Raw genomic sequence first — 22,728 nt, 5'->3', positions numbered from 1 at the left:
AGGTCAATAAGGTCACAGCTTTAATGACTGACAATACAGAAATAAGATATATCAGGTGTAAGGCTTTAATTTAAATGTGGGTTCAATATTAACACTAGCAGGAAGGGGAGCACATTCGTCAAGTCAAGTACACAGGCATACATTCAGAGGCACATGCTTTAATGCACGTCATGAAACACCTGGCTTTGTTCAGTGGGCTTTGTCGTGGCTCATGGCATGGGTGACAGCTGACGAAAGACAAGATTAAAAAAAGAATGCATGATACAGGAAGGTAAAGATAATTCTTCATGCATTTACAGCAAAATCTGTCAGATTTCATTGACCAGGAATTGTATTACATGAGTTTAGGGAAGACAGACGGCATCTCACCCTCTTTTGTTACTGTCCCAGTTATGGTCTTTGCTGTGGAACTCAGGTTGTTGACTACGTTGTCCATGGTGGCTTCATGCTTCAAGAAGAATGGACGAATCACACGTGTATACAAGATTTTAGAGCCGTTCCATTGCACTGGAGCCATGCACCAAATCAGGAACAAACACTGAAGAGAGAGCAGATGGATAAATACAATCAATTGAAATGATTACACATATTTGTAAAATGTGTCCACAAGACGACACTATTGCAATTAGTAAAATAATAGCCTTTACATGAAAAGATCACTGCACCTTGCTAGCATAGTAAAAGGGGAACCAGGAGAGGAAGATGTCAGAAAAGGCCTCTAGGACGCTGAAGAGTCCATAAACGACCCAGTAGGTCAGCCACTGTGTGTCGTCCTCTTTGACATTGCTCTCAATGGCCTTGATACTAAATAAAGAGAACAGGTTTGGTTCAATACACACATCTGCACAAAACTCTAGCCTACTGTTCCCTAGCACAAATATCTCATCAGCCAATCAGATGGAAGGACCACAATAAACTGAGACATGTTACAAAGTGGTCAAGATGGCCTGAAGGTAGAAGTGAGCAACAGAGTGGGAAAGAAAAGATACCATTTATGTAGTAATCAAACATGTTAGGATGTTATTCTGAGAGTTGTATTTAGAGGTCAACGTGATACATACGACAAATATGCAGGATAGGCAAAGCCTATGAGGTTGCAGAGCAGTGAAGCTCCATATCCAAAGAGAAGATACAGACCAACAAAACTCAGCAGACCTGCAGAAACAATGACAACAAAAGAGTTCAGAGCAGAAAAGAGGTGGTGCTTCCAGGTTTCCTGAAAAACGGGTCTAATATTGAGCACGGCGTGCAAACAGCTTGTGCCAGAGCAGGATGTTGGGAAACATGCAGCACCAGGATGTGGAGGAGCAGCAAACCCAAGACAAACACTGCTATTCAAATTAATGGAAGAGTCGATCGGCGATGCGCCTCCGAATTAAACAATCAAGCCTGTCCGGGAGCAAAAGCTCAGCAGCTGTAAACGCACACAAAAGCGTTTAATTTGCCAGTGACGAACAGTAAAAGCCGACTGCATAACTATTTGGACATTTTGTCCTTGTGTGTGGATTAAAACCACATGTCCTTCATGGGGTGAGAACCTGGGGAGCAGCATGACCGGAACAGCCGGGAATCAAAGACGGCTGCGTAAAATCCATGTGCCGACAGCGTAACACGAGTGAGCTCTCTGCTGCAGTCAGCACATTGGTGTACGTGCTTTTGGATCTCAAATGGGTCGGATTTCACATCTCCCCCACTCTAACAATGTTCCATTAAGTAAAGAAGAAGTAAAGAAGCCAGCCTGTTATTTGCATACAAGCCCCAATATTTGCTTTACAAGTTAGCCTGGTGGTGACTGTGTGCTTATCAGGGTGAGGGTTATCTCTTACCCACCCAGCCACCATTTCACAGGCACGACGAAGCGTGAGAAGGTAAAAATGACCCAGTCAGGACGATGTGGCCAAGATACCTCACAAGGGTTCTGGATGGGGGGACCGCACCTGAAGATATGGGCCATCCCATCAGATCGGCCACTGTTATTTTGTCAAGCCTGTCACTCATCGACCAAGCTCATCTGTGCTTTTGGAAGCTTAAAGGTCAATTTGTCAGCTGTAAAACATTAAACTAAACAACGGCTTGTGAGCTTTAACTTAAGTATAAAATCAACAGATCACTCAAATGTTTAAATGCAGAATCCAGTTGTGGAGATGAATTAAAAATAGGTGAAACTGAGCTGCTGCCAAAATCCAGATGCAAGGGATAACACAGTAACAGCAGGCAAGGGTTAAAAAGCCCCCCCACGTCTGCCTTGGATATGGATATTTCAGGAGGTGGTAAAAATACCCCTGGGACCAGTTGGTGGGCTTATTCTTTTAGTAATATTCACTCATACCAAAACACAGCAAGGCATGAGCTGGATGACCTTTGGCATTCGTGATTGACATAAAGCACAATGATCAGCGTAGAGGAGATAAATGATAGGGAAGTGTCACAAGTGTCAGCGAGCAAAGGTAGCCTGTATGACGCTGACGTGTTTCTGGGGGCTCTTAACAAGCACTAACTCAAGAGTTGGCAACATGTGAAGGTGAGGGCATTTTTGTGAGACACAGACGTACCTAAAGCGATATATTCCCTCTTCACCCCGGTTTTCTCTTCCAGCTTTGCCAGCAGATCAGTGGCAAAGTTCTTCTCATGCAGCAGGGTCGCGAAACGCTCCGTATATCGGTTCATTTTCGCCCCTTCCTTCGCCTTCAGCCGAAAAAGTAATCACACAAAACACAGGGAATGTGTTATCAGCGACAGTTCTGACCGGGTATCTAAATAAAGTCCGTTTTTAACAGCGTTGCTTCAATAAGGAATGTCGCTATTGGCTGTGCAAGACGGCGCTGCAAATCGCCGGTGACGTCACCGCCAATTAGCATATTCCTAATTTGTATGTACTTTTATTGAGAGGAATTAAGTCTTGTTTTACCATTGAACTAGGTCAACTTACTGACTTAGACCCTTTGCATAAATCCACAGAAATCAGGTTTGTCCTGTTGATTCAAATGTTGGGATATCGAATTTCATATAAAAACTGCTCCCTGGAGCGGAATGTTACATTTAGTTCAATATTTTACCTTGTTTTTTCTAAATCTTTGCATGGTTGGTGACCAGATGAAGTTACTAAATAGTATTGAATGAATGGATTTACTACAATAGAAAAGTACTTGGTATATAGTTATATACTGTAGTAGTACAACGGTGCAAACACGTCTCGTGAATTGATCATTGGAAGAGGAAATGCGTGAGGTTAGAAAACAATTGTCCTTTGTTGTTGACATCTGACCTTGGATCTCTTATTTTGTTGCATTGTTGCTGACTGGCTGGAATTAAAAGCAGTGAATAAATGTTGTTTACAACAATATAATAGTATTATGTAGATAGTTGTAAAGTAGTATACCAGTAAAATAGTATGTTGCTGTGAAAAAAAAGCTCCTTTGACCTTTGATCATTGAGAGCGCAAACGTGCAAAGCTTTTTTTTTTAATGCTTTTATAGACCTTGTTTTTGTCTAAAGACAAATTCATTTATTCCAAAATCTCCTTGTCTGCGAATCTTTTGTTAAAATCCTAGTATTTTGTATTTCCTTTTATATTTGCTGACTGGTTGAAGTTGATCGCTAGTGATATGGGGCACAGTTGTAATTCAACGTAATAGCCTTAGATAATTTGTTAGCTACTAGTAATACGAGTACCGTGGTTTGTTGAATCAATGCACATTTAGTCGTTGATGATTCAAAGTACAAATGTGCAGTTAAGACGGTTCTGGAACTTACAATTGTTTGTAATTGTAAGTTTCCTCAACCGTCTTTGGTACTACAGGGCTGTATCTACAAAAAGATGCACTTTTTTCTTGTGACACAAACTTGTTCAGCAGCTGACTAACAGCGATGTTGGGGGAGGAGCCAACATCGTTCTGCCCACCAATCACAAAGCTCGGATGAGCACCGTTTACTGCAGCGAGCAATTAAACAACGGCTGAACAATCGAGCTGGTGTTCGTTACGGAGGCTTCAGTGACCAATGTTTTATACGCCAAAACGACTGGTTTTAATTAGTTTTTTTGTTCGTGGCGTTGATACAGATAGATTTACCGTTTACATTGTCAGCCTGTGCATTAACAAATGATCAGCAGGGATTTTTGATTTAACGGGAATTTCCAAATCCCGCAGAGCTTTTAAATGCGGTCTTATTTCAAATGTTTGGAACTTCGTCTGACAGCAGATGGCAGCCTGCATCCATTTCTGAGCGTGACGGCAACTGAAAGCAGGACGGACCGATGAAATTTAATTCCAACACGTCAGCTGTAATCAAAGCTTCGAAAAAAAATCTTTATATATCAGACTCTAGAGTTGTGTTCTTGCCGACTATGAGTGAACTATTGAAAAATATCTAGTTTTTGTTAAGACATTTTTTTCACCAAAGAGCTGATTGCCAAAACAGTCCTATAAATACAGAAATTTAGAATTGTAGCTGAAAAATATGAATACCACGGACATTAAATCAATATAAAGGTTTTTATAGTGTAGGTCTTAGCCTTCGTCTAAAGGGGGCGCTGCAGCCCGGAATATCCTATACAAATACTTGGTTGAGTTCAAAGGTTTTGATCTTAAGTGATTTGTATTACCGGTACTTAACTAAGCATAAAAACTTTTAAATAGCTGAAAATTTAATAACTCTGTCCAGGATTTATATAGTATTCAAAACGTGAATGAAATCAGAAACTAAATATGAGTTGTGTCAGTTATATGAATGGACGTAAAGATGATTCATTTTACTATAAAATTCTTTTGTCTCTTTTACATGGACAGATGTGGGTTAGAATTATGATGCACTTCAGGCAGAGCCATTACCAGACAGATATCAGTTTGGCCGGTGATGCCATAGCAACAGTCATGCATCTCCCACTAAATCACCATAAAGCACCATTCATATTCATATATATTGTTTTATATACATTATACATTTCGCAAATGGAAATCTTGGATTAATTAACCCTTGTCTGTAACCTTTAATTTTTTTTTTAGCAAAACAAAACTGATTCAGTTAATTATTTATTCTAGCTGACATTCATTTTAATAGGAAATAAAACAAAAAAATGAGGAATTTAATTAATAAATAAGCTCTAATGATGGCCAAAGGCATCTTTAGTTGTTATTTTCCCTATAATTGGAATAAAGTCAAAGTATTTTTAAGGAAAAATTTGGTGAGGTCCACCAAACCCCCAAACAGTGATGAACAAACATACAAACAACATAACAGTTTAATTAGAAAAATTGCGACCTATATGGACATGGACTCTAACTTCCCTCCACTTTTGTGAACAAACTATTCATTTGAGAGGTCTGCAGGTGTCATTCTCGTAAAAATGACACAAACAAACATCATTAAGGGAATAATGTCTCAAAAATGTCTAAACTTAGGAATTACATTTGTTTCATCTAAATTTCTGCTGCTCCTGCATTTGTGTTCATGTTAATGACATTAATGCTGTGGAGTCATTAAATCTCCATGTTTGTGTCTCTGACAGCAGGTCAGAATATAAACTCATTAATAGAAATAACTAATGAAAGAAAGTAGAAAATTAAAGCAACAGTAGTCAGAAAATTAGCTTCATAAAAGGTTTCATTCAACTCTCAGTGGAAAAAGTGTGACTCCTCCTCATGTGTGTCTGTGTTTCACTAGAACAGGTGAGTTTCTGTCTTCTGCAGAACATTTGCATGTTTTTCTGCATGGTTGCTCCTCAGAGTTTAAAGTTCTGATGTCACAGAGAGTCTGAACTCTTTTCACGCTCTCACACTGAAAACTTCAGCATCACCATGTTGTCAATAATTCTGACTGTCATCTTTCTGAGTCAGGGTGAGACTTTTCAACATTGTTTGATTTCATCCTCTTCTTCTTTCCAAGGAGGCTGAAATCATTTCATTTTTACATCATAACTGCTCCTCCAGGCTCTTTTCAACTGCTCTTTTTAACATTTGTTGTCATTTCAGAATCTTCTGGCAACAAATTTCTGACTCAGGCTGATAAATTCAAGTCTGTTAGTGTTGGAGGGTCTGTGACCATCAGCGCCACAGGAAGCTCAGATATTGGCAGCGATCTCAGCTGGTACCTTCAGAAACCTGGACAGGCTCCTAAACTTCTGATATATTCTGTATCAAGTCGCTTCACAGGAACGCCGTCTCGATTCAGTGGCAGCAGATCTGGTTCTCAGTACACTCTAACCATCACTGGTGTTCAGGCTGAAGATGAAGCAGATTATTACTGTCTGGGTCTACATAGCGACGGAACATTCACACAGTGATTTAGAGCCGTACAAAAACCTCCCTCAGTGTGACTGAAGTGAAAACAGCAGCTGCAGCTGCAGACGATGAAGAGTCACCAGCAGAACTGGTTCAGTCAACACCAGAGTCACCAAGTACAAACCAGAGTCATTTAAAAACACAGTCAAGTCAGTTTAATACTTAAACCGTTAATGTAGGAATAATATATTACAGTTTATAACAGACACAAGATTATTAGTAATAATTAACCATTAAATCAGTAATTACATTTACTCAAGTGCTGCTTCTATGTGCAGATTTGATGAACTTTGCTTCATTTATTTTGAATATTTATGATACTGTTATTTAACAAATAATGCAGAGAACATCTAATCAGCATCAACTCAAACTCGTTCCATTTTAAATCCGTATCACTCTGGTTTTAGGCCACATCACAGTTTTCTCACCACCACCAGTTTAATCATCATCAATATTATAACTATCCTGGATGAGAGAAGTTATTTTACCTCCATATTCATGAACCTCTCTCAGGCTTTTGACTCAGTAGATCACTCATTCATCCTTGAAATGTTCAACAACACTGGTTTTGGTTTTTGTCCTCTTCATAATTTGTAAAAATATTATATTTTCAATTCATAACTGCTCATCTCATTTATACGCACATGATACAGTCTCATACTGTATCACAAGCTCCTCTGAAATAACCATAAAATCCTCCTCAAACAGCATTTATGCATCTTAAAAACTGCCCCAACTTGCAATTATTATTATTTCCCTTGGTGGAGATTCAGATTGCAAGAATTAAACAACCTGTCCAGTGTCAAAACCTACGGTGGCTGTCAGCGGACAAAACTGATTTACTTTTTCCAGTCACGTCCAGCCAGGGCACCTGCAGGTCCCATCAGGAGGGATCTTCATCAACATTTAGGAAAAACAGTTTTACTGCTAAGTGACCTAGAATGTTGTGGTGTTCATACACTATAGAAGCATGTTTTATATGTTTTATTTGATTTCTGATGATGTATAATAGAAAATAGACACTGGGCCTTTGTTGAACAGTCTAGTTTTTAAAAGGTTTCTGTTTCTCATTGTTTTTGTGGCATTATTTGCAAAATGTATTAGATATTTTTCTCTCTCACATTTTGTCGGTTTTTCCTTTAATTTGCATTTTTACAGTGAGAATCGTCTGATTTTTGTCTGTGGAGAAACTGGAGGCATTTCCCTGTTGCGTTTGTATCTTCTGACTGGTTTTTTTCCAGCTGGTTTTGGACTGTGCTGCGGTCCAGTATTGAGCAGTGGAAACGGCCACATCGGTGTCTTGGTCCCTCAACCAAATGTCCTGTTTCCTGACCTGAGTCACACCTCTGCCCTCTGCCCTTGAGCACGCCACACCTGAAGCCACACCTCTGCCACCACGATGTTTCCTTCCCAGATGGAACACAGTCTTACACTGCTGCTGTGTGTTTGATGCCATCAGAACAGGGACACGGTGCCAGATGGTCTGCTGAATGTGTTCAGGGCCCTAAACACGCGTATAAGCCTGAAATAATGTAAATTATTCTGATTAAACCTGGATCTGAAGAGCTTTTGTCGAGATCACTGAATTACTGGGGAGTCTGGGGAGCTTCTGGGACAGTTTAAGTCATTCACAGAAACAATAACACCAAACTGCTGAAGAATCCACCTCCCATGTAAGATAAACAGGCAGTGCAGTCTCAGTCTGGGAACACAAGAGGGAAGCATCTTTACGTGGTAGAAGCACCTCAAACCTCAGGCAGCCACAACAGTTCACAAGGAGACTGGAAATACAGGCGGAAACATTCAGGAAATGAGAGAGCAGGCAGATGTTCTGCAGAAGAATGCAGTGCAGACGTGAGGTTCTGGAGGAGCAGATCTATTAAGAGAAGAGAATCTGATTTTCATGGACCAAGAAAACCACAATACTAATTACTAATAATGACACATTTCTTTTTATTATTAATACAGATGTAGATGTTCTTATACAGTTTGTGAGGTAAATAATTAAAGATTCTGTTGTCATTTACAAGATTTCTGTCAGACATTTAACTGTTCAGGTTTTATATTTCATCAGATGAAAATATATTTAAGAATTTAATGGTATAATTTAATTGAAAATGGAGAAAAAAGTAAGAAAAATTAATAAAATGTACAGTGTCTCCTCATGCGTGTCTGTGTTTCACTAGAACAGGTGAGTTTCTGTCTTCTGCAGAACATTTGCATGTTTTTCTGCATGGTTGCTCCTCAGAGTTTAAAGTTCTGATGTCACAGAGAGTCTGAACTCTTTTCACGCTCTCACACTGAAAACTTCAGCATCACCATGTTGTCAATAATTCTGACTGTCATCTTTCTGAGTCAGGGTGAGACTTTTCAACATTGTTTGATTTCATCTCTTCTTCTTTCCAAGGAGGCTGAAATCATTTCATTTTTACATCATAACTGCTCCTCCAGGCTCTTTTCAGCTGCTCTTTTTAACATTTGTTGTCATTTCAGAATCTTCTGGCAACAAATTTCTGACTCAGGCTGATAAATTCAAGTCTGTTAGTGTTGGAGGGTCTGTGACCATCAGCGCCACAGGAAGCTCAGATATTGGCAGCTATCTCAGCTGGTACCTTCAGAAACCTGGACAGGCTCCTAAACTTCTGATATATTATGAATCAAGTCTCTACACAGGAACGCCGTCTCGATTCAGTGGCAGCAGATCTGGTTCTCAGTACACTCTAACCATCACTGGTGTTCAGGCTGAAGATGAAGCAGATTATTACTGTCTGGCTGCACACAGTGATTTAGAGCCGTACAAAAACCTCCCTCAGTGTGACTGAAGTGAAAACAGCAGCTGCAGCTGCAGACGATGAAGAGTCACCAGCAGAACTGGTTCAGTCAACACCAGAGTCACCAAGTACAAACCAGATTCATTTAAACACAAGTCAAATCAGTTTAAAAGCTTTAAAATAACCATGAAAAATACAGAAATACTCAGTTTAACCATTAATAGAGGAATGATATATTACAAGTTACAACTGACCATTTTAAAATTTATAACTGACACAAAATCATTAGTAATAATTAACCATTAAATCAGTAATTACATTTACGTAAGTGCTGCTTCTATGTGCAAATTTGATGAACTTTTTTCATTTATTTTGATTATTTATGATACTGTAATAAAACAAATAATGCAGAGATCATAAAGGAATAAACTCCTATCAGCCCTGAAACACGTTCATGTTCATATTCATGAATATAAATCAATCTACAATGAGCTGTAACCATCTCTTCTAATATGATTTATTATATTTTGACACTGTGATATTTCACCTCTTCTTCAACTATGATTGTTTAAGTTTTTCCAAATTTTCTGTTGAAAACAGACAAAAACAAATGTGGAGTAAAGATGGTTGATGACCAGATTGTGATGCTTTATTTGAAAATAGTATCAGTGAAGATAAACAACCAAGCAGAAATGTCTTCATCACTTCAAGCTTTAATAGCAACATCATCATCATCATCATCATCACCAACAGGAGCAACATGACAATGATTTAGCGCTCTCACATCTAGCTGCTGAGCTACACACGTGATTGCGTCAGACGTGACAGCCGTGTTGTTCTCTGACACACAAACTACAAACATTTAAAGTCATCTTGCTCAGAGCAGCAGCCGTGTTCCTCCTGCTCTCCCCCACACACACAGCTCCTGTGCTGGGCTTCATCCAGCCCCTCTAGCCTTTACACTGGCTCCTGAGGATGGACGGGCTCTGAACGTCGCCATGATGGTTGACCTTGCAGGAGTAATTCTCTCCTTTCATCCAGCTCTCCTTGCTCAGGGTTAGGGTGCTGACGCTGCTGTAGCTTCCGCTCTTCTCCTCCTCTGAGGTGGTCAGGACGCCCTCTGTCACCTCCGTACCGTCCACCTCCCAGCTCACCTGGGCTCCCTGAGGAGAGTACTTGGTCAGCAGGCAGGCCAGCGTGGCCGAGCCCCGGGAGCTGCTCAGAGGAGGGGGAGAGCAGAGAGACGGAGGGTCTGGTCATGGTGCCGGCTGGAGGGGAGAGCAGAGACACGCACGTCAACTCTGACTGCATCTGACATATTTACAGCTACACTTCAATCATACGTCCTTAATCAGTGTTTGCTCTGTTTAATATTGCAGTTTCCTTTATTTGATTGTTAATTCAGTTTCACGTCTTTAGTGACTGGCTTGAAATAAATGTGTGTTCAGTTACAGACTTTGACATCTGTCTGTTTCACTTCCCTTTCTCAGCTTTAAACGAACAACGATCGACTCAAACTAAAATCTCTGCACATTTTACATTTATCGAATTACATCGTATTCAGATTTTATCATTAAAGATAATAAAATCAGTGAAACTGTGAAATATTTTACACGTTAAAATCATGAAAGTAGATCTTGGACACGCTTTCTCAAACATTAACAACTAATAAAGTTTATGATTGTAAATAAAAGAAGAAATTCTCCAAGAATCAACATTAACAGTCTCTTGTTAATTTTACTGAAATATAAACAGACTTTTCAAATGCGCTGATTCAGGTTTTACAACACAAACTTAACAATCCTACAAACAAACAAAATCTATAAAAATATGATGACTTTAAAATAATGTTCTTTGTCTTTGGTAAAATTAAAAACTGTTGACATGTTTTGAACAGTAAAGATAAATTTACTTACAGAATATGATGAGTTTGGTTCCTCCACCAAACGTCAACCACAGTGATACAAACTCATCAAGTGGTCGTACAAAAACCTCCTGCACTGTCAACAAGCAGCTACCCACTGAAAATTCACATCTTTTCTCTCAAAAATGGATTATTACCAGCTGATTTAATGCACCAACATTTTCAATAGATTTAAACTGAAATTTCTCTTTGAATTTGAACGATTTGATCACTTTTACACATCAGTCTCTTTACAGGATCAAAACTGATGTGGATCAGTTACAATATTCTCATTCTACATTTTAATTTATGGTTTAAAAAAATGCAATTTCAAGTTATTTAAAATGAATAACATTTTACAATGTCAGCAACCAAAGTTTCCAAGAAATTGTTTTTTTTAAAGCTAAAACTGCTGAATCCAGTTTAAAAATGCAAACATTCTCACATCAGCATCTGTTGTTGATGCTCAGCTGTATTTGTCAAATCTTTTCTTCAGTTCCATGAAGAAGAAAGTTGCTTTTAATCCAAGCTGTGTTTGTGTTGATTTTGTCTGCTCATGCCTTCAGTGTGTTGAGAGCAGAGACATCATTTCCATAGAGAGGAGGCTTTGCATCATCAGCTGATCTGAGAAGGTTTATAGTGGTGTTAGTTCAACACTGCAGGACTCAGATCTGTCAGTCAACACAGCAGAAAGCACAAGCAGCATGACTCTCATCACCATCCTCATCTGGACGCTGACCTGCTGCTCTTTTACAGGTTTGTTCCCTCACAACCTCAAAGATGTCCTTGTGTCTTTTCTCTCCTCTCTTTCTGCTGATAAATGATGTGTTTTTGTCTGCAGGATGCAGCGGTCAGGTGACTGTGACTCAGCCTGCAGTGATCACATCTACTCCAGGATCCACTGTCGCTCTCACCTGTAAAACAAACCCTGCTGTTGACAGCGGCTGTTATAATGGACAATCATATAGTGATTGTATGTTCTGGTATCAACAGAAACCTGGACAGCCTCCACAGCTGCTAGTAAGACATGTCAGAATAAATCATTCAGGAACAGCAGCTCGGTTTAGTGGCAGTGGCAGCAGCACCGACTTCACTTTGACCATCAGTGGAGTTCAGACTCAAGATGAAGCAGTTTATTACTGTCTGAGTTATCACAGTGGCCCAGTGTTCACACAGTGATTTAGAGTGGAACAAAAACCTCCCTCAGTCAGAGAGTAGAGACACTGAGATGTTCCAGCAGCTGCTGAAGAGGAAGAGACTCTGACACAGACCAGTGAACACACAACTGACAGAAACATCACTGACAACTACTTTAATCACACAAACTGGCTCAAACACTGATCAGATTAACAACTAAAGCTTGACACATTTATTTTCAACATGTAGCTCTTTTGATGATATGCCGTTAACCTCATAAAATCATCATTTACTTTAATAATTATGGATAATTCAATGAAAAGTCTGTTAGATGCAAATGCATGGAGAGAGCTGTGTGACTGAATGCCTCATGTGCTGTTTAATAAACTGGATCCTCTCCAGTTTGCCTACAGGGCACAAGGAGGTGTAGACGATGCAAGTCTGACTCTTCAACAGTTGTAAAACTGGTAAACTGGTTTTAAACAGAGGGCGATCACAGGGTTGTTTTAGCCTCCAATTTGTTCCTGCCTATAGCAATGACATCACCTACAGGAGGGAGCTAATGAGTCTTTTTAAATATGCTGATGACACGGCCCTGGTGGCCCACCTGGACCGTCCACTGGTTGTGTTGCATAAAATATTGTTCAGGTCAAACACACAATCTTTGATTTTGTGGACATATGCAACTCCAGAATATCTGTAGTGCAGAGTTTGCCTGAAAGATTCAACTTTCTTCTCCACCTTTCCTGACTTATTTTCCCGAACCTTCTGCATCTCCTTCCACAAACTTTTCATCCCCCTCAAGTTCGACATCCTTTTTCTTGAACAGCCTCATTTTATACTATGTGGTCTCACAGAAAAGTTCTCTGGCACACAAAGGGAGGACACTAACACGGACTTCTACCGTGCACTATCTGCACAGCGGTGTTAGTTTTAAGGGATGAAACCCGTCCTTTGTCCCCTGATCACCAGTACTTTGTTTTCTTATGAGGCAAAATAATAAAACACAGGACTAGCAGAGTTCTCCTATCAACTCTTTCAATGGCTTAGTCCTCCATTCCACACACAAACACAATTTCCTATTTTCTTAACTTAATTAATGGCTAAGTATAACCAGGTCTCACCTCTGAGGCAACAATTTGTTGTGAGTTTAGCTGTCCTTTGAATCCATAATCAGTTATCTGCTTGTGTAAATACGCGAGTTTCTTTTGGATTTTGTTCTTCGAGGAATTTCCAGTCCTTACACTGCAATTCATCTCTGGGCCTTTGTTTGCTTTTACTTGTCCCCATTTTTGGAGAATTAGGTTTTAACTTTTAGCTCTTCTTTTCTCTCTGTTTGTGGTTATGTTGGTTTTTTTTTTTGTTTTCATTTTACGAGTTAACCTTATCCTAATTTACAGTTGTTGTTTTTTTTATTATTTAAAATTTTTTTTTTTTATTATTATTAAGAATTTGGTCCAGTCTTGCACATAGGGTGACCTAAAACTGGGATGTTGATCTCAGTGGGGTGATAATTAATCAAACCGTTGTGGTACTTCTCAGTCTTGCCTCTGCATCCACCAGGGCCTTATCACTTACTGTCCCACTGCTTTGGTATGATTGAAAATACCTAGTGGTATTTAACAATCCTTTCACACTCACAATCACTCTTTTGGATGATTTGTCGTGACTTAATTTCTTTTTGACGTGGCCAGGACTCCCTCGCCCTGCCTTGGTACTGCCCTTAGTACTCTTATTTACCTGCCATTGACTAGTATTCACAGGGTCTGTTTCTCATTGCGTCTCACAGAAGACTTTCGGGTTCCTCTCTCCCAAAACACTGCCTTAGTGTCTATCGCAATTTTTACATTAAGTCCCCGACAATCATCATACACACACTTTTGAATTCAAGACATGCTCACCACTGTTGTCTTTCCTCCTGGAATTCCGTCAACCATCAGGGTCCAATCAGTGAGATGAAGCCCAGTCCCGGAAAGGGAATCATAGGTCGCTTTGAGGCGGCCTGCCGTGGCCACGGTCTTTCCTGAGGTTCAGCCTCACCCACTGGACCCTTCAGGTGTGTTGGAATCTGGCTAGAAGGACCAAAATGTTAGGTTCAAACGACCTGAAACACAAGAAACACAAATGAGGCAAAGACAACAGTTTGAATTTTATTTGCAGCAAGGAGAACGGGGAGATGTGCTCAGTTACAGATCTCCAACACGTTCTGCCGCACACCTCCCGCCATCCTTCTTTTATTGGAATTAGGAGGTCCCTAGTTACAGAAGTCCTTCACTGATTTGATTAGCTTATCTCGCAAACAGCACATTCTTCTATATCAGACAGATTAAGAGAACATCTCCTGGGTTCGGCCCTGCAGCTCTGTCTCCAGTCAATGTCACTTCTCCAACAGCCGCCGCATTTCTGTCACCCTTGACCAGAGAAGTTCGAGTTGACATATCAAGCATCATGAACATTAAGCATTAGCAAATAATAGGAAACATTAAGTAATGAGAGACAATATAACAAGAATAAGGAATATAACAAGGTGAAAGCAAATAAGAGATAACTTTAATATAATGGATCTAACAATAAGGTACAGTGGGAGAGAGTACGTTTAGTAAATGTGGGAAAAGCACTGGAACTATTTACTGAAATGTTTCTAGAGGTAGCTGATAACATGCTCTGTTAGGTTCAAACAACCTGAAACACGAGAAACACAAATGAGGCAAAGACAACAGTTTGGAAATTTACTTGCAAGGAGAACGGAGAGATGTGCTCAGTTACAGATCTCCAACACGTTCTGACGCACACCTCCCGCCATCCTTCTTTTATTGGAATTAGGAGGTCCCTAGTTACAGAAGTCAAATGTGTCTAAGGGAGGGGGAAACACAAGATAGCAGGTCCCAAACAAAGCAAAAGACTGTGAGTCATAATGGTGAGATTATACGTAGGCCTTCACTGATTTGATTAGCTTAGCACACAGACAGCACATTCTTCTATATCAGACAGATTAAGAGAACATCTCCTGTGTCATGCTCTGCAGCTCTGTCTCCAGTCAAGGCCACTTCTCCAACAGCCGCCGCATTTCTGTCGCCCTCGACCAGAGAAGTTCGAGTTGACATATCAAGCATCATGAACATTAAGCATTAGCAAATAATAAGAAACATTAAGTAATGAGAGACAATATAACAAGAATAAGGATATAACAAGGTGAAAGCAAATAAGAGATAACTTCAATATAATGGATCTAACATTTCCCTCCTGTTTATCACATATTTGCTTCAAATTCTCAGTCATTTAACAATCTCTTCCAGTAGATTTTCAAAGTCATGTTTATGAACACAAATATATTTTACACTCAGGGGAAAATTAGCTCAATTCACTCGTAGTCTTCAGAGTCTGTAGTCAAATCCGGTTCTTGTCTGCTGATTAAGGGATACAACTCGGCCATACGGTTTTCCATGGGAGCGATAGCTGTGGTGATAAGGCGGTTAATAAGAGAACGCAGGCAGGGAATCCAACAACATCCACACAAGGTAAGGATTGCAGTAAAAACAGCTACAGAAATTAGAATAGATGTAACCAATGTCTTATACTTCCCAAACATTCATCCATTTGTCCCACATCGCAGTCTTTGCTCCTGAGTGCTCCTTCATCTTGCTGTTCAGGGTGCGAAGGCCTTCTATGGCCAGTGTGAGACTCCCACCGACGCAGTGTTGTTAGGAATAAAGGTGCAACATTGATCTCCGAACACAGCACACACACACACACACCACCTTTCTCAGCTAACACATATCCACTGCGATCCTGTTCTGGAATGCCATAAGGGAAGTAGCCGACAGTTGGCTGTGAACAGCCTCAAAACCGCTCTGAGTCCAATTTCCTAAACGTTGAACATTGTAATGGATGTAGTTGATTCTGTCTACGTTCTTATTTATTGTACACCACTAACAAATAGAAGATTCAAAACCAGCAGCTACTTGATCCACTAATTTATAGCCATTTGGAACACTGCATGGAACACCGATAGCATCAATACATGTAGGAACATTATACGTAGGAACATTTTCAGATTGCCATGCAGATCTTTTGTTACGACGCCACTGTTCAGGCATAAATCTATGCGTGTGAGTGACTAATTGATCAGCCGACATAGGGAAAAACAGAAATTAGCAGAAGTGTTTTTAAGCACATAGTCCTGTATCAAACAGTCTCTCATCCCCACACCACCACCAGAAATAAAATAAATAACAGAGACACAACTTCAGAACACTATAATGCATGCATGAGCCGCAGGGTGCAACAAATGAACTTTCCAACAGACAAAAAACATACATCATTTTACAGTAAGAACAGTTTTTCATTTTGCATTAAAAATTGTATCAAAACTACTTTCAGAACGAACAAGCTATTAAAGAGGTGTTAAAGACATGAAGCTGAAATAATGGAGCTGGTGAGCTTCAGGTGAATGAAAAGCTTACAGGTCAAATACAGCACAAGAGCTGACCTGCTGTTGCCACATTGGTCCTTTAGGTTGTTATTTACACTTCGCCTGTCATGCCGTATTTTGGTAACATTCAATCTTAAACCTGGGGGTTTCCAGAGGTATCATACAAATAAAAACAAACATATGAAGAAAAAGCACACTCCCAAACATCTAATTGCATTCTGTAGCCACTTGGGAATCATTTGAACTTATTCGGTTTCAACTGAGTTGGAGACTTTGTATAACTATTGTGATTATCAGGAATACTATGTTTACAGTTAGCACCGAGGCTAGTATGCTACAGCATCAGCCAATCTTCTGTATTTCTCTCTTTTTTTTTTTTCTTCCCTTCCTTTCCCATATTATCTTTTGTTTATTTTACCCGCTGCTGTCCTTGTGATGTTTATGAACTGGTACACTATTTATGGACCATAACCTGTTGAAGTAGCCTCCCTAAATGAGTCGGTGGCTCTTAAAACTTCACTGACTTTCGGGTCTACCCAGACTCTATTCGTCTAAGTCCACCCTATTATCAGACTTTGCATCACCTTCCCGTTTGGAGTTTAACAGAAATGACCTTCTTGCAATGACTGAGGTGTACCCAGGTTGATCTTTCAGCTATTTTAGCAGCAGTAGGTGTAGACAAAAGAACTTGGTCAGGTCCTTCCCACTTAGGTGAATACCAGTGTTATTTTTATTTATTTTTTTCTTACGCTTCTCACTAGGACCCAGTCTCCTGGCTCCACCGGTTGGAATTTCTGTTGGGAGACAGAGGGCGTCTCAGTTTCATGACCTTGCTTTTGTTTTTCTAACATTCATGTAATCAGCTAGATTAGACTCATCATTTGTCTCCCAGTAGTTTTTGAACTGAGGAAGCCTGTACGGTCTTCCAAATAAGATCTCATAAGGGGTTAGACCTGCGGTGCTTGTAATGTTTATGTAGAGCTTAGCCAAACGACACATTGTGTCATGCATTTCTTCAGTCTGTTTTTAATAGTGCCATTAGTTCTTTCAACTAAGCCTGCGCTCTGAGGATGATAGGCGCAATGGTGTTTTAAATCAATATGAAACATAACACTGATCTTTCTAACAACTTGATTTACAAAATGAGTACCGTTATCAGAGTAAATTTTTCTTCACTTTTAGTTAATTCTATGCAGTCCATATGTATAGTTTGGAATGGATATTGGGGAGCAGGAAATTTTCCTCTCCTTGGTCTCAGATTTCCCTGTGAATTGTGTTTCGCACACGTCAGACATGTTCTACAAAAATTTTTTGAATAAGAATTGAATCCATAGGTTGTATAATGCTGCTGTATCTGTCCTACCATCCCTCCTGTTGAGACATGTGTTACACCATGGCTCAATATAGCAGCATATTTACACAGATTTTCTGGTAGGATAGATTTTCCTGCTGGTCATACATAGATTATTCTTTTAAGGTTGCTCATTTTTCTTTGATGAGCCGTCTATAAAACAAAAATGCTCCAGCTTTTAAAGGTTGATCTAAATCACTTCTACTTTTTGCAGTTTGTTCAGCTAATTCTTGGCAGTCACGTGGTTGTCATCTGTTTTGTGCCTTTCCTATGTCTTTCCTATGGCTATATCTCTCAACTTACTTTGTTCCATCTATGTGTCTCTCAACTTACTTTGTTTTTTATGAGGCAAAATAATAAAACACAGGACTAGCAGAGTTCTCCTATCAACTCTTTCAATGGCTTAGTCCTCCATTCACACACAAACACAATTTCCTATTTTCTTAACTTAATTATGGCTAAGTTATAACCTACTTAATTAATGGCTAAGTATAAACAACACTATAGAAGCACTTGTTTCCACAGCCATAGATGCTGCGATTACAGCTTTCACACAGTGTGGAAGAGCACATGCTACAGGGTCAAGTTTAGACGAGAAATATGCTATTGGTTTCTTTTTAGTCCCACATTGTTGAGCTAAGACCAAGGTCATAAAATGTCCTTTACAATCAACCATCTGAAAAAAAGGTTTGCTGTAATCTGGCAAGGCTAAAGCTAAAGCTGTGCTCAACACTAAAGCTTCTTCATGTCACGGAAGGCCTTTACTGCGTTTTCAGTCCATTTTAGTGAAGAAGTCATTTTTAATCTTCATACAATTTTTTTTTGCAACGGTGCTGTAATTTCAGCATAATTTGGCACCCAGTTGCGGCAATCATTAGTTAGTCCTAAAAAGGACATCATTTGCTTTTTAGTTTGTGGTTTTGGAGCTTGCAGAATAGCTGTTTTACGGCCTTCTATGATAGTTCTTCCTCCTGCACTCAGGTTGTGACCCAAGTACTTTACTTCAGTTTTGCACAGCTGTAGTTTACTTTTGCTTACTTTATGGCCTTCTTCTGCTAAATGTTTAAGAAGTGCTATGGTGTCTATTTTACATGCTTCTAAGGTTTCAGATGCTAATAAAACATCATCTACATAAATCAATACTTGACTCCCACTGGGAGGGTGAAATTTAGCCATACTTGCTGTCATCATCTGAGAATAAATAGTTGGGCTTTCACAATAACCTTGGGGTAATCTGGGTGTAAGTGTAATGTTTGCCTCATCCAGTGTGCATGTGGACATGTTAATGTTATGCCGCTCTACCCATCCACGAATAGGCTCTCTGGAGCCTGCATGGAGGGCATTTTTCAACTGTTGTCTATATGCACCTGCATCTGTGTTGTCATCATGCAGTCCGCTGTTTGTTCTGAAAACTTTAGTCATTCTGGCCTGATATTCTTCGAAAAGCTCATCCTCTCTTTGTTTAACACGGTTAATTTCCACATAATTTGCTCTCTTAGCAAAACAATTTCGAGTTCTTAATACAAGAGCATTGACTCTGTTTGTCAATTCACCATCATCATGTTTCAGCACCTCATTATTTTATTTTGGATTCCAGTCCCCTCTTACATGAGTCCAGTTAGAACCCAGAGCTGTCATCCAGATCTGTTGAACCTCTGCACCATTAAGGTGATAGGCTCTTCTCACATTTTCCATACCTTCTATAAAGAGTTCTATGTCTTCCTTATGGGAAGGCACACCTTCTATGGCTTTTTAACATCCTCCATTGTCCAAGTTCTATAGACTAGCATTACAGGTTGGTTTGTTTCAGCATTTGGATTAGCTACTTCAATCATGGGGTACATATCTTCCATTGGAGGAGTGCTCGTTTCACTTAGATTATTCAATTCTGGGACTGCTGGAGTCAGTGCTTGTCCTAATGTCTTTGACCACGCATACCCAAAGGGCTGCGCTGAGCGTGTAATTCTAAGTGTATCAGTGGGTGGAGGGTCTAATGTCTGTAGTGTATATGTTGGTGGCAATGCACACGATTCACGAAGGTCAGGATACAAGCCTCCCCCACCCTGCTGCTCTCTGTTCTACATCCGCTTCCCCTTTCTCTGCCGACTTATCTGTTGCCTGCTTTGTCTGTCTGTGCGCGCGTCTGCTCACTGCGCCTGTCTCATCATCCTCTTTCCTGTGAAACATTAACTGTTTGTTCTCAACCTCGTCCTTTCCCTCCTTTGCCTCCATTTTCAACTTACTTTGTCCCTTCTCTCTCCTTAACGCTAACTGCAACCAAAACTCAGTATCCTCATAACTGCTTTTTCATCTTTTTCAGATTATTTTAGTTCGCTCTTTTATTAATCTTGTAGGGCTGTTATTTGTTGTGGATTTAGCTGTCCTTTGAACCCATAATCAGTTATCCACTTGTCTAAATACGCGAGCTTCTTTGGATTTTGTCCGTCGATGAATTTCCAATCCTTACACCGCAATTCATCTCTGGGCCTTTGTTTACTTTTACTTGCCCCCATTTTTTTTTTTCTTTTGAGGATTTCGATTTTTACTCTTAGCTCTACTTTTCAATCTGCTTTTTATTAAGATTTTTTTTATTTTACGAGTTAACCTTATCCTAATTTACCGTTTTTTTTTTTTTGTTTGTTTTTGTTTTTATTAGGAATTTGGTCCAGTCTTGCACATAGGGTGACCTAAAACTGGGATGTTGATCTCAGTGGGGTGATAATTAATCAAACCGTTGTGGTACTTCTCACTTCAACTCTTTCGAGTGGAGAGTCTTGCCTCTGCATCCACAAGGGCCTTATCACTTACAGTCCCACCGCTTTGGTATGATTGAAAATACCTAGTGGTATTTAACAATCCTTTCACACTCACAATCACTCTTTTGGATGATTTGTCGTGACTTAATTTCTTTTTCACGTGGCCAGGACTCCCTCGCCCTGCCTTGGTACTTCCCTTAGTACTCTTGTTTACCTGCCATTGACTAGTATTCACAGGGTTTGTTTCTCATTGCGTCTCACAGAGGACTTTCGGGTTCCTCTCTCCCAAAACACTGCCTTAGTGTCTATCGCAATTTTTACATTAAGTCCCCGACAATCATCACACACACACACACTTTTGAATTCAAGACATGCTCACCACTGTTGTCTTTCCTCCTGGAATTCCGTCAACCGTCAGGGTCCAATCAGTGAGCTGAAGCCCAGTCCCGGAAAGGGTATCATAGGTCGCTTTGAAGCGGCCTGCCGTGGCCACGGTCTTTCCTGAGGTTCAGCCTCACCCACTGGACCTTCAGGTGTGTTGGGATCCGGCTCGAAGGACCAAAATGTTAGGTTCAAACAACCTGAAACACGAGAAACACAAATGAGGCAAAGACAACAGTTTGGAAATTTACTTGCAAGGAGAACGGAGAGATGTGCTCAGTTACAGATCTCCAACACGTTCTGACGCACACCTCCCGCCATCCTTCTTTTATTGGAATTAGGAGGTCCCTAGTTACAGAAGTCAAATGTGTCTAAGGGAGGGGGAAAACACAAGATAGCAGGTCCAAACAAAGCAAAAGACTGTGAGTCATAATGGTGAGATTATACGTAGGCCTTCACTGATTTGATTAGCTTAGCACACAGACAGCACATTCTTCTATATCAGACAGATTAAGAGAACATCTCCTGTGTCATGCTCTGCAGCTCTGTCTCCAGTCAAGGCCACTTCTCCAACAGTCGCTGCATTTCTGTCGCCCTCGACCAGAGAAGTTCGAGTTGACATATCAAGCATCATGAACATTAAGCATTAGCAAATAATAAGAAACATTAAGTAATGAGAGACAATATAACAAGAATAAGGAATATAACAAGGTGAAAGCAAATAAGAGATAACTTCAATATAATGGATCTAACATGCTCCCAATAGGAAATTTACAGTTAGAAAATGTAAAGACAGAAGCCCGACAGGACACTAAACCCACAATGCAGACCACGACCAGAAAAGTCCTTTCCAAACGAAGGTTCATTTGGAACAAACACTTGCAGGTGCAGCCCAGACGAGAGCAGGCTGGACCAGGAAGAGAGGCTGAGCGTGGCAGGTGAGGCTGGAAGCAAGAACAAGAGGTGAGCAGAGAAACAATAAACCAAACAACTTGCTCAGATCAATAAGAACAAGCACAGGAGCCAGTGCACAATTACCACTCAGCATTTAAGCAACAAACTGGCAGAGCATGAGAGGACGAGCTGGAGATAAATACTGCTGCTCCTGATGAGCTGATGAGCAGCAGGGGAGAAACTCCAGAGGAGGGGTTGGAGAAATCTGCCTGCCACACCCAGCCTGCACAGATGAGGGAAACGAGCACAAAAACAGGGCAGGGGAACAAAGCAGCAACAAATCTGACCTCGACATCCTAACAGAAAAAGGAAAGCACCTTGGTTGATGAGGACTGAAAGCCATCATGACTCATGGGGATAAATGAACATTTTGGCTATTAAATGTGGCAACATGACTGATTGGAAGGAATACTGTTCTCTTAGAAACCAAGAGACAAAAGGGATCAGGAAAAGAAAAGAAGGTATTATCAAAATAAATGAACTGAATCATGATGGAAAAAGTCTGGAAAACAAGAAATTACTTAATGGGTCGAGCTGGAGAAAACACACCCTCTTTTCTTGAGTTAGATGACACATTTAAGACAAAACCCCAAGAAATATTTTATTGGGAAAACTGAGAAACTTAAAAAACACATGAAAAACTCAGAATCAAACACAAATCTTTCAAAACAATTAATCAAAGGCTACCTTGTGAAAAATAAAGATTGTGTATTTGATTTCCAATCAATTCAAGTAAATGAGGTGGAGAAACTTCTTGCAAGTTTA

The 22,728-nt window shown here is 40.1% G+C and overlaps 1 protein-coding gene, 1 long non-coding RNA gene and 2 gene segments (V, D, J or C); 2 read left to right on the top strand and 2 right to left on the bottom strand.

Moving 5' to 3' along the window:
- Positions 1-51: 51 nt before the first annotated feature.
- Positions 52-2,844, bottom strand: zgc:101744 (Receptor expression-enhancing protein 6-like). The gene is made up of 5 exons (XM_057011457.1): positions 2,553-2,844; positions 1,062-1,155; positions 666-804; positions 370-538; positions 52-227 (listed from the first exon to the last, which is right to left on the bottom strand). The coding sequence occupies exons 1-5, from the start codon at positions 2,665-2,667 to the stop codon at positions 190-192; spliced, it is 555 nt and encodes a 184-aa protein (XP_056867437.1). The 5' UTR covers positions 2,668-2,844; the 3' UTR covers positions 52-189.
- Positions 2,845-5,771: 2,927 nt separating this feature from the next.
- Positions 5,772-22,728, top strand: part of LOC130512947 (Ig kappa chain V region Mem5-like) — a 62,870-nt gene continuing 45,913 nt past the window's right edge. Inside the window, 2 exon segments of the V gene segment in view lie at positions 5,772-5,835; positions 5,970-6,269. Coding sequence covers positions 5,796-5,835; positions 5,970-6,269 — 340 coding nt within the window.
- Positions 10,221-11,555, bottom strand: LOC130512959 (uncharacterized). Its single transcript, XR_008946559.1, has 3 exons — positions 11,398-11,555; positions 10,966-11,070; positions 10,221-10,317 (listed from the first exon to the last, which is right to left on the bottom strand). It is a non-coding gene; the product is annotated as an uncharacterized LOC130512959 (long non-coding RNA).
- The window catches only part of LOC130512945 (Ig kappa chain V-III region MOPC 63-like), a 30,020-nt gene continuing 18,843 nt past the window's right edge, over positions 11,552-22,728 (top strand). The window contains 2 exon segments of the V gene segment in view: positions 11,552-11,708; positions 11,794-12,120. Coding sequence covers positions 11,657-11,708; positions 11,794-12,120 — 379 coding nt within the window.

Source organism: Takifugu flavidus, chromosome 16 (genome assembly GCF_003711565.1).
Source record: "Takifugu flavidus isolate HTHZ2018 chromosome 16, ASM371156v2, whole genome shotgun sequence".
Classification (NCBI taxonomy): domain Eukaryota; kingdom Metazoa; phylum Chordata; class Actinopteri; order Tetraodontiformes; family Tetraodontidae; genus Takifugu; species Takifugu flavidus.
Note: the sequence above shows the minus strand (reverse complement) of the source record. Positions and strands in the feature narration are given on the sequence as shown.